The 19,509-nt window shown below is 37.9% G+C and overlaps 1 protein-coding gene across 1 annotated transcript in view; it reads right to left on the bottom strand.

Annotated features, from left to right (window-relative positions):
- Window positions 1-1,208: 1,208 nt before the first annotated feature.
- LOC139738791 (testin-like) overlaps window positions 1,209-19,509 on the bottom strand; it is a 269,128-nt gene continuing 250,827 nt past the window's right edge. Inside the window, exons 6-9 of the mRNA XM_071649430.1 lie at window positions 16,736-16,972; window positions 8,423-8,695; window positions 5,424-5,610; window positions 1,209-3,828 (exon numbers count right to left, since the gene is read on the bottom strand). Coding sequence (XP_071505531.1) covers window positions 3,680-3,828; window positions 5,424-5,610; window positions 8,423-8,695; window positions 16,736-16,972 — 846 coding nt within the window. The 3' untranslated portion in view covers window positions 1,209-3,679. The remainder of the gene's footprint in view (window positions 3,829-5,423; window positions 5,611-8,422; window positions 8,696-16,735; window positions 16,973-19,509) is intronic.

Here is a 19,509-nt window from a genome sequence, read left to right as displayed (position 1 = left end):
AAGTGTGCCGATGAATCTTAGTTTATACATAAAATTATTGTGTAATGTTTGGATCTTCTTAAAAGCTGGAGAAATTTGCCTTCACATTCAAAGAATTTAAGGCAACTCAAAAAGCTGGCTACTTTTTTACCTGTAAATGCTTATATTGGCATAAATTCTACAAAACTTGACTCATAATTACTTTCATATCATATGTCCCCGAAAAATTACAATTGGACTTTCTGCACATAATAACTCTAAAAAATAGTGAATCAATAAAAATGCAATTTCAAGTAAGAAACTAAAAGTTATTATGTCCACCTTACAGTAAACCTCATTCAATTTGCTTCAGTGGTCACAGAGAAACTGAGATCTTTGTACAACATGTCAGGAATGGGGTTTTCTGCAAGATGTCAGTAAGAAGTTATAGTTTTCATACCCTGAAATAGCATACAAATTGTCTAATCATTTTGAAAGTTAATCTGATTGCATTTTTTTCTTTTTGTGAGGACATACTTTATAGAGAATGCTATAATGTTCCTCCAACCATAAGCAACAATGTATCCTTTGATTGAGTAATGATAGCCTTGAAGATATCTTTTCCATCTAATCAATATTCAATTGATTCAAATTGCACTATATAATCTCCATGAATCCTCTCTACAATATCCCAGTAATCATATTGTTTAGAATTTCATAATGGTTTGTATCATTTAGGCATTTTGAGAAGGGTGCATAAATATGTTTATGTATTTATTTCGTGTATTATGTACATATGTATGTCTATTTTAACACTAATACAAAATGTCATCCTCATCTTAAATTTCACAGGAACTACGACAAACTTACTTCACTGTCAACACCCAATGTGCATCTGTCACACTGAACACAATATTACACACAAAATGCAAGAAAATATGAAACACTGTTACTTATAGATTAAAACTGTTTGGAAGAGATTTTAATGCACACTATACATATCTAGGAAGATTCAAATAAAATTGTCGAGTCTTTTGAATATGCTTAGAGTGTTCATATAAATTATTTCATAAATTATGAAGATACATAGTACACATTTATGGACACGTCACCTATTCCACAGAAAGAATGCTGCCAAATTCTGATCAATTAAGAGATTGTCACTTCACCATAAACCAATATTAACCAACTTCCACTTAGGCTTTTATTACAGCAATTGGGGGAATCTGCATGTGAGGGTGCATTTCCATATCTGCTTGCCTTGTGAATTCTGGAAGGATAACACTAGCCCTTCAATCCTGAACACATGCACTTATTGAATTTTCTATTTCACTTTTGGAACATCTTTGATTGTGACAACATTATAAAGTTCATTTTCTTGGGGTCATTTTCCATGTTCTTTCAATGACTTCTAACATTGACACAATCAGCTAATTTTGCTATCACACAGCAAAAAAAAAAAAAGGACAAAAAAAAGGACCAAAAAAAAAAGAACAAAAAAAGGACAAAAACCCCCAGAAATAATAATGCCTCCAGTGACACTTTGTGGAAGAGGCATTTAAAAAACCCACAACAAAAACAAAAAGAAAAGAAAAACCATCAAAGTGTGAGATTTGATAAAATGTCATGATATCCTAGCAAAGTGTATCTAGGAGATAAGGAAGTATATTGTGAAAGACTACAATTATTATTGTATACAAGAGTGTGAAAAATGAAGAGAATTGAATTATGGAACAATGATTGTAAACAGAAAATGTTTCAATGCAACCTCATACGAAGGCAATCATTTTTCATATATCAAGATTCATTTCCCGAAAGTATTCGACATATTGAGAACTACATACACACTAGTCAGAAGAAAAAGATCAACACTTATTCTGAAGATACCATCCTTGGAAGTTAATGGCCAAAACCACACACACAGAATGGCTAATAGATATATTCATACCTTATCTAGTTAGATTTTGAGCCGAAGCAGTATTACGAAGACATTGATAGCAATTTTCCCACAGGTCTTCCAAAACTCTTTTAACATTTCATAAAGGAACATTTCACTCCAATCTTTCCTCAAAATGAAGCTCTGAATTTTACAATAACTGAACATTCTGCATTCCACATGACAAACAGTACTGTATCACCCATGTTTGTTCACTCATCTCTGTGAAAATGTAAGTCTAATTTCACACTTACATTTCAGGTTATTGCTAATATTTTATACAAGTACTAGGTAGTCAGTGAATAGTACTTACGAGAGTACAAAGTAGACTTCATTAATGTTTAAAGTGTAACAAAGATTTTTTTTTTAATATCATCTACATTGCTTCTTTCCACACTGAATATTCTCCACTTTCATATAGACTATCCCAAGAGCATTTTCTATTGGTGACTATCAAAGAGATTTAATTTTTCTTACACATGTGCATTTTCAGAACATCGCACATACATGTTGCTCTCAATAAAAACTAAAAGTATTTCCTATTATGCATTTCATCATAAATCATTAGAACTGTATTTCACTCTTCTTTTGAAGTTCAACATTCATACCAAGATAGCAAACTTGCTGACAATTCTAACTTATCAACATAGAATGGTCTATCACTACATGCTTCCTTAATTTAACATGCAACAACATATCTGTCAAGACTTAAGAATCCACTAAAATATATAGATGTATCTTTGATTAAGAGACATTGCACCATGGTGGGCTGAGTCAAGTATTTACAAAGTTGACTTGAAACAGACTGAGAATTAGAAAAGTTGTAAAAATTTGATTGAATGCTGTGACTTGTAGTACATTTCTGGCATACGTCACAGAACAATAGATCAGACTCTGTTAGGCCAACAAATTGGAAGAGACACTTTTCCTGGTTAGATAATTTTCAATCCAACGACAGATAGAATATGAACTCTGTAAGCTTGTGGAGAAGCTAAGCATACATTTTGAAAGCAAAATCGACCAATATTTCACAAATTATAGCATCTATGATGAAGCTTGAAACACAAGAAAATTATATTTGCACACAGTCTACACTTACATATTGACACAAAGCTGAGAGACATCTTTGGAGTGAAGTCTTTTTTTTACCCAATGTATATATTAAAAGTAAAACAATAACAGACTTGTATTCAATATGATCAAGGATACATATAGCAAAAAACTCATTCCATTTTCAAGCTGCCGTTTTGCATATGATTTTTCATTCAATATGAAAACAATTCTGAGGGTATGGCCGTATTTCATACACAACTTAAAATGAACAGAGCCCTTATGTTAACACCAAGAAGAATGTGTGTGCCTCTGGCAGTATTAAACAACTCTTATTGAAGAAACTCATCAAGTGTGATCAATAGCTAAACTCATACCACAAGATATTCAAAGATATTACACTAACTTGAGCAGAAAGATAGACAACTGAAATGAGAACTTTGTACAAGCAATCTACACATCCATCTGTGGGAGATCTAATGACAATCCTCTACTAGCTTAGGAACATGATTTACCTTGACATTAATATCTTATCACCTCTTCAGCTTTGATTGGTATGCCTTACTGTCTAGTGATGTGATTTCAGTCAGATTCTTAGTACCTCACTCTCAGCCACTAGTTGAATTTTGGGGAGTTGGCCTATGACCAAGCTCATAGTTACTAATCCAGATGGATTTCTACCCCTCAGCCGAGTCATATGCCAGCAGTTCATTTCTCCGTGGTATCCTTCTGTCCTTAGGCTTGTGCACAGTTGGGGCAGATGATGTCATCACCCTCAGTAACAAAGCACTCATTGACCAGGGAGACTGAGCAGCGTTTGCAGTTGAAGCAATTGTTGTGCCAGTTCCTCTGTTCAAAGCACACATACTTGGTGCCACCTTGGCCTGAAAGAAAGCATCACAAGAAGTCAAAGTTGGTCAATAAGTACTACGCACTTTAGATGAACAGAACTTAAGCATTTTTATAAGTGGAAATATGTATCCATAAGATAAAATGTGTGCAGGTATATAATGGACAGCAACCTATATATTGTGATCATAAACTATAAACAATACTAAAGTTGCAGCCCTTTGCTCATTTAGTGGTGGCTTCATATTTTCTGGTCTGCAGCAAGAAAGTGATGGTGAAGCTGCACCATATGGTGCAGTGTTGGTGTTCGTGCTCTCTCAACACTAGCACCAGTGGTAATCCTGAACCTGAAATCAGCCGGCATTAGCAGGTTGACCTTAAAACCATGATGTAGTTCTGGTAGCTAGCTAGTGTTGGGCCCTGTGCAGAACCAATCTCCACAATTCTTGTTGGTAATTTACTTGCAATTTCCAAATTGGCTAACACCACACCAGGGGGATTAAATCAAAAATAAAGATATTAAACTTGTCATTAAGTTCAGTGTTGGTGTTAGTGAAACCCACATTCACGTCCATGGATCATCATCACCTCTAACATCAAGAACATGCAAAGTCTATGGTGATGCAACAGTCTCTTGTGAAAAGTGTATCAACACTCTGGAGATGGCCACACAAATCTATGCCTTAGAGCAAGATTAAGATTGTTGCATTTTAAAGATTGTAAGAAATTTGCAATATCTTAATTCTTCTACCACATCACTTATCTAATGCAAAACATTCATTGCTGTATCTTTTTATATTTGACTTGAACGAAGGGCAATTACTTTTTTGTCTCACAATTTCTGTGCAACTTTACAGAGGTGTGGAGATAGGACTAGTGTTAGGGATCAATAATGATGATCTGCATCACTTGCATTAATCTGTAATGACAGTTATGTTGGAGCTCTATTTAAAGCAATTGTTTGGGAGATAAAACCAGCACCAGCACTAGCACTGAACTTGAAATCACTCAGTGTTACCTTACAAGCTTCATTTCAGGTAACAAAATGATCTTGGCAAAAGAGCCAACCAATTTCATTATGCAAGAAGGGCATAAGAGTGAACCATGGCAAACTCAATTGGTGAAGACACAAAATGAGTATCTGTCAGATATCTTTGTCTGTTGACAGAGCTTGTAATTTCCTTTGATGAGAAACTGGAAGCAGCTAAACATAACCTGGAACAAAAAGGAATATTGCTGTGACAGGTTACCAAGCTTTTAGGGTTCAGTGTTCCATCTACTGTGATTATGGGTACAACATCAGTTTTGCCCTGGACACCAGTGGAATGATACAATATACATTGCATTTTTCATTACATTCCAGTGGTTCATGAGGCCTGAAGAATGAAGTAGTCTACAGCAACCTCAGAGCTACAACATACAGCTGCCTAGTATTACTGTTAACCTACCATTGACAGCTTGATTCCATTTACCATCTATGCTAGGACTCCAGTTATCCACAATAAAGTGATCCAACTTCTCATTAAAGTGAAATCAAATATCTACATACATTAACAAAATGTAGCCTACCCCAGCTAGTTTAACATTATGACTCCACAAACCATCGCAAAGCTGACTCTAAACCACCTACCAACAATTGGTTGCTTGCACTCGGCACATTTGCGGGCATATCTCTCCCCGAAGCAGTCAGCACACAGCCGCTTGTCATCTCTGACAGTGAAGCGGGTGTTGTACAGAGACTTGCCACACTCAGCACATCCAAAGCACTCGCGATGCCATGGTTCATTCTTGTACTGCAGCCCTCCAGTAGAGATGATCTGTAGAAACAAGAGAGTATCAGTGGGAAGTTCAAAGTGAGGTAGTAATTTAAAAAAACAAGTAACAAAATGCATTCTACAAACAGTGGCACAAAAATGCCATGCAACTATTTCAAATACGGAACTCATTCATCATGATGGGAGAGTGGAGGGAGAAGACAAAAAGGGTGGGGAAGATGGGAGAGAGGATGAAGAAGGGAGGAGAGGATTAGGACACAATTGGGTTTGTATACATACTTCAGGCACATTTTTCAATCAAAGACTTGCAACAATTACTGTAAAACATGATATATTCGCGGCATGAGTTTTTTTGCGAATTGGAGCAGAGGGCCTTTTTGCGGCATGAAATTTTCGCGACCTGCCACTGGCATTCAATGCATATAGTGTAGACAAGAACTTTCGCATGCATTTTAATTTCGCGAATCTTGGCGCTCGCGAAATTTGTGAAATCAAAATGCCCGTGAACATTCCTCGTTTTAGAGTATAAGACAACAGATGTCCTGTATTATTGCTATGATTGGGCACTGTTTACCATAGGATTTACTAGAAACATGCAATCAAAAATTGCTCTAAATATTGCAAATCTCCATCTTCTCTTTTCTCTCTTTCTTCTTCCAAACCCTTTTCTCCCTCCTCTCTCTCCCTCCGCTTCCTTTCATCCCCACCCTCTCATCCCGTCTCCCTCTTCTCTCCCATCTTCCCCATCCTCTCCTCCCTTCTTCCTCCTCTCTCCCATCTTACCAATCCTCTCTTCCCTTCTCCCTCCTCCCAACCATCTTCCCCACCCTCTCTTCCCTTCTCCCTCCACTTTCCCATCTTCCCCATCCTCTCCTCCCTCCTCTCTCCCATCTTCCCCATCCTCTCCTTCTTTTTCCCTCTACTCTCCCATCTTCCCCAACCTCTCTTCCCTTCTCCCTCCTCCCTACCATCTTCCCCATCATCTCCTCCCGTCGCCCTCCACTCTCCCATCTTCCCCATTCTCTCTTCCCTTCTCCCTCCTCCCTACCATCTTCCCCATCCTCTCCTCCCTTCTCCCTCCTCTCTCCCATCTTCTCCTTCTTTTTCCCTCTACTCTCCCATCTTCCCCAACCTCTCTTCCCTTCTCCCTTCTCCCAACCATCTTCCCCACCCTCTCTTCCCTTCTCCCTCCACTTTCCCATCTTCCCCATCCTCTCCTCCCTTCTCCCTCCTCTCTCCCATCTTCCCCATCCTCTCCTTCTTTTTCCCTCTACTCTCCCATCTTCCCCATTCTCTCTTCCCTTCTCCCTCCTCCCTACCATCTTCCCCATCCTCTCCTCCTTTCTACCTCCACTCTAGCATCTTCCCCATCCTCTCCTCCTGTCTCCCTCCTCCCTCCCATCTTCCTAATCCTCTCCTCCCTTCTTCATCCTCTCTCCCATCTTCCCCACCCTTTCTTCTCTTCTCCCTCCTCTCTCCCATCTTCCCATCCTCTCCTTCTTTTTCCTTCTACTCTCCCATCTTCCCCAACCTCTCTTCCCTTCTCCCTCCTCCCTACCATCTTCCCCATCCTCTCCTCCCGTCGTCCTCCACTCTCCCTTCCCCATTCTCTCTTCCCTTCTCCCTCCGCCCTACCATCTTCCACATCCTCTCTTCCCTTCTCCCTCCACTTTCCCATCCTCTCCTCCTTTCTACCTCCACTCTAGCATCTTCCCCATCCTCTCCTCCTGTCTCCCTTCTCCCTCCCATCTTCCTAATCCTCTCCTCCCTTCTTCATCCTCTCTTCCATCTTCCCCACCCTTTCTTCTCTTCTCCTTCCTCTCTCCCATCATCCCCACCCTCTATTCCCTTCTCTCTCCCATCTTCCCAATCCTCTCCTCCCTTCTTCATCCTCTCTCCCATCTTCCCCACCCTTTCTTCTCTTCTCCCTCCTCTCTCCCATCTTCCCCACCCTCTTCCCTTCTCCCTCCTCCCTACCATCTTCCCCACCCTCTATTCCCTTCTCCCTACCATCTTCCCAATCCTCTCCTCCCTTCTTCGTCCTCTCTCCCATCTTCCCCACCCTTTCTTGTCTTCTCCCTCCACTCTCCCATCTTCCCCACCCTCTCTTCCCTTCTCCCTCCTCCCTACCATTTTCCCCACCCTCTCCTCCCTTCTCCCTCCTCTTTCCCATCTTCCCCACCCTCTCCTCCCTTCTCCCTCCACTTTCCCATCTTCCCCATCCTCTCCTCCTTTCTACCTCCACTCTAGCATCTTCCCCACCCTCTCATCCCTTCTCCCTCTTCTCTCCCATCTTCCCCATCCTCTCCTACCTTCTTCCTCCTCTCTCCCATCTTACCAATCCTCTCTTCCCTTCTCCCTCCTCCCAACCATCTTCCCCACCCTCTCTTCCCTTCTCCCTCCACTTTCTCATCTTCCTCATCCTCTCCTCCCGTCTCCCTCCTCTCTCCCATCTTACCCACCCTCTCTTCCCTTCTCCCTCCCATCTTTCCCATCCTCTCCTCCCTTCTCCCTCCACTCTCCCTTCTTCCCCATCCCTTTTCTCTCCTTCCTACCCTCTCTCCTCTTCCTTCCCCACCCCTTATCTCCTTGAAGAGTTTGTTCGCAATAACCGATAAGTCCATATTTGCCAAATGGAGATATTTGGGATTAAAGGTCAAGAAAAATAAAGAGAATAATAAGAACAATTTTTTTTTTTACTATAAGTTCAAAAAATGTACCTTTATATGTAGTGACCAATATATCATTGAAAAGGTATTATTTTGTACTTTATGACAGAGGCCATACTTCAAAATCCTAAAAAATGGACTTATCGGTTTTTGCGAACAAACACTTCATTTCTTGAATATCTCACCTTCCCACATCCAACACACTTAGTACCAAAAGTTTCCTCATAGCAGGTGCTGCAGTAGATGTTGTCATCCTTTGGTACAAAGCTGCCTGCTCCGATGTGTTTGTCGCAAACCTTGCATCTGAAACACTTGTCATGCCACTCCTTGCCCTGAAAGCCAAGGCGCTTCATCCCTGATAAGGCAACAAGATCACAGTGAGGATGGTGAAAAAACTTTTCAGCACTTAACAGCTGCAATATCACCCAGGCTAGTGGTTCATCTTGATTAACATTTCCCTACCACTGATGGCAGCAAATAACCCATGCTTTATTGTCATGAGATCCTCGTGACATTTGCAATGTCTTCAGTCTGTAGATGGTGTCATTGTGACAAGTTGTGTACAAACCCACAGAGATGTTCACATACAGGAGAATAAACAATCAACTGTATAACTTACGACTGAATCAAAGGATCTAAACAAAACAAGTTACTTGACCTATAAACACTCTGTTGGAGAATGAATTCATGAATTATAATCATCATGCATAAACTATCAAAGTTGTGTACACATGTAAACACACGGCCATTCCACACACCATGCTTTTTCTAACTGACAAAGTAATAGAATGGCAGAATTTTGAAATGATCAAAGAAAAATAATATGACATGATCAGGAATGTTAAACGGGTGGTAGGGCTATAGTTCTAACCTTCTCCCAGGTCAACATCACTGCTTACAAATGTAAGTAGCACAGAAGACATTGATGTTTCTAACACAATTGAGCCACTTTGAAGTACGAGTGTAAGCAAAGAGGACACTTTATACACTGTACTGTTTGTCATGTTCATAGTTCTCTCACTATAATTATGGCGTGTCTTTTCTTAAATCATATCAATCATCAAACAACTGAAATTTACTTAAAGAGGATGAGGAAACTTCAAACCCAACTAAAATCCATTTAAACACTGAATTTAAATAACATCAAAGACTAATTAAGAGAAAATTTGACCTGACAAGGGAGCAATCCAGTCAAGATGGGTCTACAATGGATCTTACATGTCTAAACTTGAAGAATATCTGTCAACTTGTAATTACTCCTTGTTGTTGGTATCTGTGATGTGTGCAATGAGTAGTGACATTCAAAAACCAATATGTGAGAATTTAATGGTCAAATGCACTGGAATTTCATATGAAAAAATCATGACATGATAACAGAAACAAATAACTGTGAGAACATCAAACCCCAAGAATGAATACATAACTGAAATGTTTTACATATTATTATCATGCAGCCTGCCACACAATGTGTGGGACAGTTGAGTTTGGAGTAAAAAAGAAATACATAACCCATTTGAAAGCTTTGCTCATTCTATATTGGCAAAATAATCCATTTCATGTTCATTCTGTCAAAAGGCTACCAGTTTTTTCTTTACAGCTTTGCTCATTCTATATTGGCAAAATAATCCATTTCATGTTCATTCTGTCAAAAGGCTACCAGTTTTTTCTTTACAACTCTTCACCATGGGAAAAATTACAACATTTGTAAGGAAGTAACTTTGTGGAATACTAGAACAATTTTCCAGTTTATCCAAATCAAACAGAGGTATGCTGGTCTGTAGTACATCCTTTAAACTAAAAACCTCTTCACACTGTTCAAATGAAAAGTGGTATGAGATGTGATAGAAAAATGAAAGAGATTAAATCTGGGTATAGGGGACAAACAAAATCCTTCTGACTCCAGCCTTCAGTCAAATTTAATCAGAATTCCAAAAAATATGCATCAACAACTAATTAAAAAAATGCATCATATTTACAATCACTGAAGTTGAAATATATGCTTAGGTTCATCTTAAAGTTGATGTCTTAAACAATGCTGATATTAGAAGTACCTAGAGTGAAGACAAATCTAATTTCACCATAACTCCTTATCTATCTATGCCTATATATTATGTCATGAAATTATGGAGAAAGTTTGTAATCTGAATATCTTAACATCAAAGGTTTGATATATCCATATATAGACAACAATATGAGAAGATGTAATTAATAGAAATGTAAGGCCACTGTAAGTTTACTTTCTGGCCAAAGTGGGAGAGTCTGATTCAAGCTATAGCAAAAGTAGCAATCACTGGGACCAATTAGATTGCATGCAATATTTTATGTCATAAATGTAAGAAAGGTGGAAAGAGTCACTACACATATGATTCATTCTCAGACAAATTGGAAACTGCAAAACAAACTTATGAGGTAACATTTTCATGACAAATGTTCTATATGGAGTCACTGGCATTTCTAGAGTATTTCTGGACTATGAAAGACAAGAAAATTTTCCAGCTGTCACCCTATCAACCACAGGGAATCATTGATTATCATGTATCCACATAATAGCTGCACAGTCTAAAACGTCATTGATATTTGGTTGGTTGTTTGTTTGTTATTTTTTCAAGGCACACCTTTGAAGAAGACAATACTGAAGCATGGGCCCTACTTTAAAATCATTTATCTCCTTGGAAACTTCTATTTAGTAGGAAAGGCTTGCATTATCTGTGTGAGCCACTGACAAAAAAATAGTCTCTTGTGGATACAGACACACCACATTAGTTGTTAATGTTTTAATATACTGAAGGAATGGAGTAAAATGTGGACTACATGATAAATAAGAACTGAAAATAAATAAAAAAGAATTGAACACTCGAACAGTTAGTGCTTGCTGCAAGGGGCTCGCATGGCAAGACCGAAGCATAAAGTACTTTTTACCTTGCCCAGCTGCGCCTAGACAGACAGACAGACAGACAGACAAGCAGACAGACAGTTTAACAAGAAAAGGGTTGACATGTTGAAGAAGCAGACTACGATGTCACATTAATCTTGCCATTCAGGGAGAGGGAGGAAGTTCTACATACACTGCAGTGGTTTCACAACATAATCAGATACTGCATACGCCATACATTTAGTGAGTCTATTTTTTTTTTTCCATTGACAGTTTCATGAGCGCTTGAATTTGTGACCCTGGAGTACAATAATGAATGGAGAAACGTACGCACGCATATGTAACATTCATGTCGAGGTTCGAGATAATAATGTGAAACTGTTGGTTAATTTTGTGAACAGCACCTGACTTGCGAAATTCGCAAAAAACAAAAACCTGGCGAAATATATGGCGTATACAGTGTATGCTTGATAGCAAGTTATGCAGACATGTAATAATTGAATGCTGTTGCTATTGCTAGAAGCTAATTTTAGCAATAGACATATTAAGACAAATGCAAAAGAGATATATGAATCCTGGTTACTATGCATTCATCCCCCTGCTCCAGAGATGTGCTAAGCTATGGAATGGTAGAGACACCCTAGCGCAATGTGATTAGATTATAACCAAAAGCAAGATGAGGAGAAGGGATCTAATATATCAGATTGCACACATTGCCTCTCACCACACATTACATACCTGATCTTGTTTCTTTTTTATAATCATGATTTATTTCATTTCCTCTCTTTTCCTGAACTGAATAAGCTTGTGCTGTGATGGGATATCTACTGCATGTTATTTATCTTAATCAAATTACATTCATCATCATCACAAGAGATATAGCCCTTTGGAGTATACATGCTTCCATGTAATGGTTGGTAGTGAGAGTTACACTATACCTGTCTAGACACAGAGGGTGCAGAAGGAATTACTATCTCATAAAAATAGTCTGGGTATTATGTTTCATAACAAAATTATTTTCCATTATTGTTTCATGACAGTTTCATGACAATTAATGCTTAATGACAAAATAGCTAAATCATGAAAAGTTCCCACTTCCCACCTCTATAGTGGAAACTTTGATAGGGGACTGCCAATCTCTCAAATTCATTCTTTTTTAACAACTCTACAATGGATTTATCTTCTGGACCAGTAACTTAAGTTCATGAGTGTTTTAATAATAATCTTTTCTGTACAGAGCTGTTCATATAATGCTGATGACCACATAATTACGCTCAAACACTTCAGTTTGCAAAAAGATTATGCGGCTGACATAGACAAAACATTTTAAATTTCACCAACAGTGAACCTTTTAGTGATAAAACAATTCTGCTGTGATAAAAATGTGATAATGCAGCAAAGTTTTCCATGCTAGTCAATTAGCAGCCTTGTTAGTTTGGCAAGATGTAATGAAGCTGCCTCAATCTCCTTATTCTAATCCCTCATCAGTCATTTTTTTTCACACTTCTTACTCTGCTTGGTAAGCCAATACACCATGCTGCAATGATGGTTCCACACAAATCCAATTGAATCTTGCCCTGTCTGGCTCATCACATAAGCATTGATAGTGCAATAACCCAGCTGACCAGGAGTCTTTTCTAAATGGTCATGTTACACAAGCCAGCCAATCAGGAAGTTCTGATAAACAGTCAGGTGATGTCGTGCCTTGTCAGGCTCAGCCCACCTCCTGAGTCGTGGAGGTCTAAGTGATTCAAGGCATTCTTGGCCTGCCTGACATTCTCACTCTCTGCTGTCCCACAAAACACTAATGGGTTGCTAGCCATATTGGGCAAATGTCTCTCTGAACTTAGAGTTAGATTAATTGAGAATCGCATCTCCACTGGGCCTTCTCTCATAAACGAGATGTTAGTAGTACTTGTCTTTCTGCCGTAAGTCCATTTGTAATTAGCTCGCATGCACATTTGTCTCTAATGAACTTTCCTTTTTCTCATTTGGTTAGGCATTTCACTGTTTTCATAACTATATTATGCATGAGCTCATCCAATATATGATGTCATATATATCATCCAATAATTCATGCTCAAACAAAGATTTAATTTGCATTGATCAGGTGACAAGAATGGCCCATCAAAAAACACTTGGGGAAATTCACTTCACTTTTTTGTTGTGTTGCAGTTGAATGCATCACCAAACTTATTCAATTAATACTAGGATTTAAGGATGCACTTTGCTGTCTACAGGTGGGATGTGTGCTAGCAAGCACAAGTTACAAGGATTACATGAATAATCATCACATCACCGATGCTTATCTCAGTGCATTTAAAACCCAGCATTGCACATCTTATCACAAATGACATTTCTGCTTATACCAAAATGTGGAACTACGGATTAGCCTATCATAAAAAAAATGCACATAACAACTATATGCAAACTGTTGTTACAATAATCAAGCTTTGACATTGGGTTACTGTGCTACACACATGATAAAAAAATCAGTGGAAAGGTAAGTTCACATCATAGCTGGATCTATTTTCAAGACATAAATTCTTGGTACTGAGGTATCACTTCTGAACACAATTACACCATAAAACCTGGAACTGTGTTTATGGCAGAACACTGCATTGTAGAATGAATCACAGACAAGTATAGTGTGGGTGCCAGAGGCTTAACCTTGTTTTACCGCCCCACCATTGTTTTTTAATGGTCTACCCTATTTCAAAGGTGCTGATACCGAATAATAAAGATGGCAACCACATTTGAAATTCCTGTATACTTCCTCAAAACCCCCATGGCTGCAAGAGCTGCTTCAACCTGATTAAATTCAGCACCCTTGATATAGGGCAAGAAGGCTCAATCAATTTATTTCTATTCATTCATCCATTTATAAGAAAATCTTTATATTGGAATTTTCAATTTTTGGCAGCCATTTTGGATATCTCAAAACCCTCAGGGGTGTAAGAGTTGCATCATCCATATTTGGACTCAGCTCCCTTGAAATAGGTGAAAACCATCAAATCTGTTTCAATTTTTTCTCTATTTTTAAGGAAAATTTATGGGAATTTCATATTTTTGTGCTACCATTATGTGTAAATGAGCTATCTTAAAATCCTCAAGAATGCAAGAGCTGCATCATTCAGTTTCAGATTAAGCATCAGATTCAGCACCTTTGAAATGGGTTAACACCCACATTTTTCTTTTCAGTTTTCTGAATTTATTAGGAAATATATAAGAATTTCCAATTTTGGTGGCCATATTGGTGGCCATCTTGAATATCTCCAAACTCTCAAGGAAGTAAGAGCTGCATCATCCAGATTCATATTCAGCACCTTTGAAACAGGGTAAAACCATGGAATCACATTGGGCAGATGATGAAACAAAGTTAGACCCAAAATGTGACTTTAACACCCAGACTTATAAACCTGTTAATCTTGGGCTTTTGGTGAGTTCTACATGTTCATGCCTCTTCAATTATTTTCCCCTTGTCATTGATATTGTAACCCCTCAGAAATACTTACAATAGATAATTTGCTGAGCATGTCTGATATCTCCAATCATCTACCTCTAATGCTGGTGAGTACAAATACACAAAGGTGGTGTGTCTTGCCATTACAGACACACAAGTGTATCATGGATGTTCCTCCTACTTCTCTTAATTTGGAAAAATTAAATCTCTCGAATGTGGTACATCAACTGACCTAAACATATTGAAAGACTGGAAGATTGGAAGACACAGTCTAGCTTGATTGTTAGACTACATTGCATGTTCATAACAAGCTGGCAATCCACCCTGGGAATTTTAACTTGAGATAATTTGTTATCACTATTAATATTGTCATGTTAGCTCTGCCAGTCTTCACTTCTTTTGAAAGCAGAACCAAACAGAAATGTGTTTATCACTGAAAGGCTGGTGTCAATAGTGGGTGGTGGTAGTAGTCATACTAACTAGGGCCAATCAGCTCTCATCTTTAATTGGTTATTGATATAAGTACTTTGTTACACCTCCATGCTAAGATATCAATATATGCACTGTGGTATTCTTCCATCAAGGATTAACCTCCAGGAGGAAGAATTTAACACTGGAGACTTCAATTCAAATTCAATTCAAAATTATTCTATTTCCATATAAAGTAATACAAAGTAATATAAATAACGCTTACATGAATACATAACATCGAAAGGAACTTGTGAGTTGATTAGGATGCTGTGGGCTTTCAGATTTGCCTCTTTCTTTCCAATCTATTTTATGAGATGGTTCATAGATACTATGTGCAAGAAATGTAAAGTGATTGTTTTTCCTTACTTTAAAGGGACTGTACAGTACTGGTTGAGGTGGGGATTCTGATTTATAACATTCCTACGTGAGATAAGGAGAAACCTCTTATGAAATATGAAAGAGCATGTAATTTTAAGAAGGATTCAACGTGTATGTGACGAAAATTGGTTTTCAAATGGCTGAGATATCCAAAAAAGTTATAATAATAAAAGGCGACAGGCCACGCCTTTTATTAGGATCTCTTTATTTCACCTTGTTTTTGGATATCTCAGCCATTTCAAAACTGATTTTCAACATATAAACTTTTGATACCCCTTAGAATTGCATGCTCTTTGACATCTCATAGAGTGGTTTCCGAATATCTCACAAAACGTTAAAAGCTAAATGCTCATCTCAACCAGAACTGTACATACCCTTTAACCCTACAAAGACTGGGCTATTTTGATGCCTCGCAGGACTGGGGGGCTTGGCCGTTGACCGCGTAATCGCAAGGAAAATTGGCACGCACGTCACCCACAAGGTAATTTACAAAACTGAATAGGTAACTATTTCACAATTATTCAAATTTATTTTTAATAACTTAATTATGCTAATCTATACATGAAATTAAAAAAAAATGGTTGTAAATCTGTAATCAAGAGTCCAAAACTGCTAATTTTTGGTCTACGTACTCTTTGTAGGATTCTTATTGAATGTACACCAAAAAAACGGGGGTATTAAAATTTTTTCTTATGTATTTTATTGTTTTTAAAATTTTTTATGCATTTCATTGTTTTCGACTTTTAATTTTTTATTGCTTTTTTTTCAATGGAAATCATCGGCGATACTATTCCAGTCATAAACAACATGAAATTGTATGATTTTGATCAGTAAAAGTAAAAACAATGATACATTTATGAATGTTGGTCAGAAACAGAATTTGCATTGGATTTGTACATGAAATCACGTTTTTGAGCAATTTTGGGTCTGACATGCACTTAAAAAATATTGCGTAAGTTCAGAACCGCGTACCCGGGTGTCACGAATTTGGTCTCAAAAGTTGCGCAAGACTTAAAAGAAAAAAGTCATAAAACGTCGCGGCGCGAGATTTTTACGTTACAGATTTATCGTGAAAAATGTTGAGGGGGGGGCCCAAAAAGCCCCCCCCCCCCAGTCTTTTTAGGGTTAAGGCTAGGTACATCATCAATGATAATGCCTGCAGACAGTACTTCTTCTGCATATGCAAATAAGTTTTGTTTCCTTCAAATCCATGTTTACAAATCTCCTACCAAATCTGACAGAATCTCAGGATGAAGCCATGCCATTTTGTTGATGCAATAAGGATATTTCCTGCTGGAATCATTTAAAGCTTACTCTTCCTTGCGGGTCACATTCTCTACAGACACTTGCCTTGGATTCATGTCCAATTTTCTTGTTGCACTCAGCGCACTCATTGGCAAAGTTGTCATCATAGCAGCTGACACAGAATGGCCTGTCTTCTCTCATAATGTAACTCTGTCCACTGAGAGCTTTGTCACACTGCTCACAGCAGAAGTGACCACCGTGGAAGTTCTCACTCATGGCTCTTACGTATTCCCCTGTGAAAATCAGCTGACAGATAGAAGCAGACAGACAAAGGAAGGAAATCGGTCAAAGGAAAGGTAAAAAACTATTAAACTAATGTGTATGTGTATATATATATATATATATAAATATATATATATATATATATAAAGGGTTATTTACTTTTGTTGACCTATAAAAATAGGGATAAATATGAATAATTGAATAACGAAATAAATTCTTTATAATCATGTGAAAATTGGCATGTATGGTAAGTGCTTCAAATATATCACACAGTGATGAAGTTCATTAAGCCTAACAAAACAAACATTGAATTGAGGAATAAATATGATTTTCTGTGACACCACATCTTCATGAAATAAGAGATCCTATTGATACCCTTGACAGGATGAACTGTTTGTGATATTTACCATCACCACCGAAAAAAACATATACCAAAAGCAGCATTTTCCAAAGATTTTCCTTTTAGTTTGTGTCATTTTGAAGCATGTAACACAATTTTTGCCTTTAGTATCATTTGTTCATCATATTATCAATCTGCTAACTCAAGATTTCCAATATCATGGAACAATAATGATGTACAAATGTTGTTTGTACAAATTCTTAAGACATAGGGCCTACCAAAAAGGTACAGTTCAAGTGCATTTCTTTATATTTCTTTATATTGAAATGAATAGCACCCCCATGAGGTAAACTTGAAAAGTTCAATGGTAGGTCATTTAGAGTTTGAGTTGCTCTAACCATGTGCCAAATATGATAGTGATACATCACATAATAAAGAAATCATATAGGGGGCACAATGCCCCCCTTGCGCCTGGGAGGGGTCAAAATAGCTTGGGCTTTATAGGGTTAAGCTATGCACATCTCAAGGATCTGTAAGGTTTATGAGTAAACCCTTTGGCCTTTGTGGAAATAAGTCCATCAGTCTCTTGATCAGATATAAGGAAGATGAGACTGTGAGCTGGTATAATACTGAAAACAAATAAAGCAGGAAAGGTATTTCTGCTATGTACCACACAGCCCTCTGAAACATTCTGCACTTCATGTCACAGTTGGCACCATGAGAGTATGCCATGAACGCCTGGCATGCAGCCCTTTCCTAAAATCCTGCCTATTCATTATAGTTCAATCAAATGGTCATCAGCTCTGAACTTTTCCAATCATAATGTAATTTGACAGCATGGGTTTACAAAACACAGCTTCACCCACCCACACACATTTTATGATGGTGTTATGGATACACCAACTCCATATAACCTTCAGAACTGTTTATCATGTTCAACCCCTCTCTGATGTGTTGCAACCCACACCATCACATACCTCTTCCACAAGAAAGGGAAATGAAATATGCAGAGTTATAATTCATATCATAATTTTACTTGCCAATGATGACAAGTTGATGATATATGATTATTGATGCCCATGTATTTACTGTCAGTGGCATACTACATTTGTGTGAATACTATATTGAAACCACTTTGACAGGAAAGCCATTCCTATTGCCAGTAAAAAAATTGAGACATTTCTGAGAAAGTAGGGGGCAACATAACCAGCAACTATATAAAAGGTCTCCATAAAATTTGCAAACCTGAGTGCAATTTTTCTCACTTTGTATAAAGTGTAATGTGAAAATTTGTACTTGGAGTGCTTTCTATCAAAGAAAACTGAAAATATTTGTCACCTGACATTCACTTCATGTTTATATTCCTCTCTGTCGTCAATGCATAATGTGCATGATAAGAGCATAGCCTTTGTTGTGTGCTGCAGACCGCAAAGTCAAACTGCACATGTGAATCATGGTGGCAAAAACTTGTAACATGACTAACTTTGTGATCTTTTCTTACAGTGTGAATGGAGAGCTCAAACATTTGAGTTTTAGTGTTGTGATATTCATATTTCCCAAGGAAAATCAGTACCTAAACAGGTTAATAATGATCGAGCTTCAAATAGTACATCTTATCTTATGTGAGTAAACCAATACAGCACTGTTCTGTCTTTCAGTTGGTCTGAGTCAGGGATCGTTGTATATTGTCTGTGAGTCTGTTTTCACTGTCCATCAACTGATCACATTTTGATCATGAGGATTTCTGCCTCCCTCTTCTGTATCTAGCAGGGAATGGAAGTCAGCAGCCATCAGGCATTCAATCAAATGGGGAAGGGACATGGAATGTTGCCTTCCACCACTCCTCCACATTCCAAGAAATATTCTTCCTAATGCCATATGAATCACACATTTCTCTCCCACTTACATTCTCTCAACTTAACATCGACTGTAAAATTCCTTGAGCATTTCACAATTACAAGAAAATTCAAAGATTAAAGGGTGTGTACAGTTCTGGTCGAGGTGAGGATTTAGCTTTTAACATATTGCGAGATATTCAGAAACCACTCTATGAGATGTCAAAGAGCATGCAATTCTAAGGGGTATCAAAAGTTTATTTGATGAAAATCCGTTTTGAAATGGCTGATATATCCAAAAACAAGGTGAAACAAAGATATCCTAATAAAAGGCGTGGCCTGTCGCCTTTTATTAATATAACTTTTTTGGATATCTCAGCCATTTG

Source organism: Diadema antillarum, unplaced genomic scaffold (genome assembly GCF_040938485.1).
Source record: "Diadema antillarum isolate AM-2024a unplaced genomic scaffold, OU_Dant_1.0 seq00000768_RagTag, whole genome shotgun sequence".
Classification (NCBI taxonomy): Eukaryota; Metazoa; Echinodermata; class Echinoidea; order Diadematoida; family Diadematidae; genus Diadema; species Diadema antillarum.
Note: the sequence above shows the minus strand (reverse complement) of the source record. Positions and strands in the feature narration are given on the sequence as shown.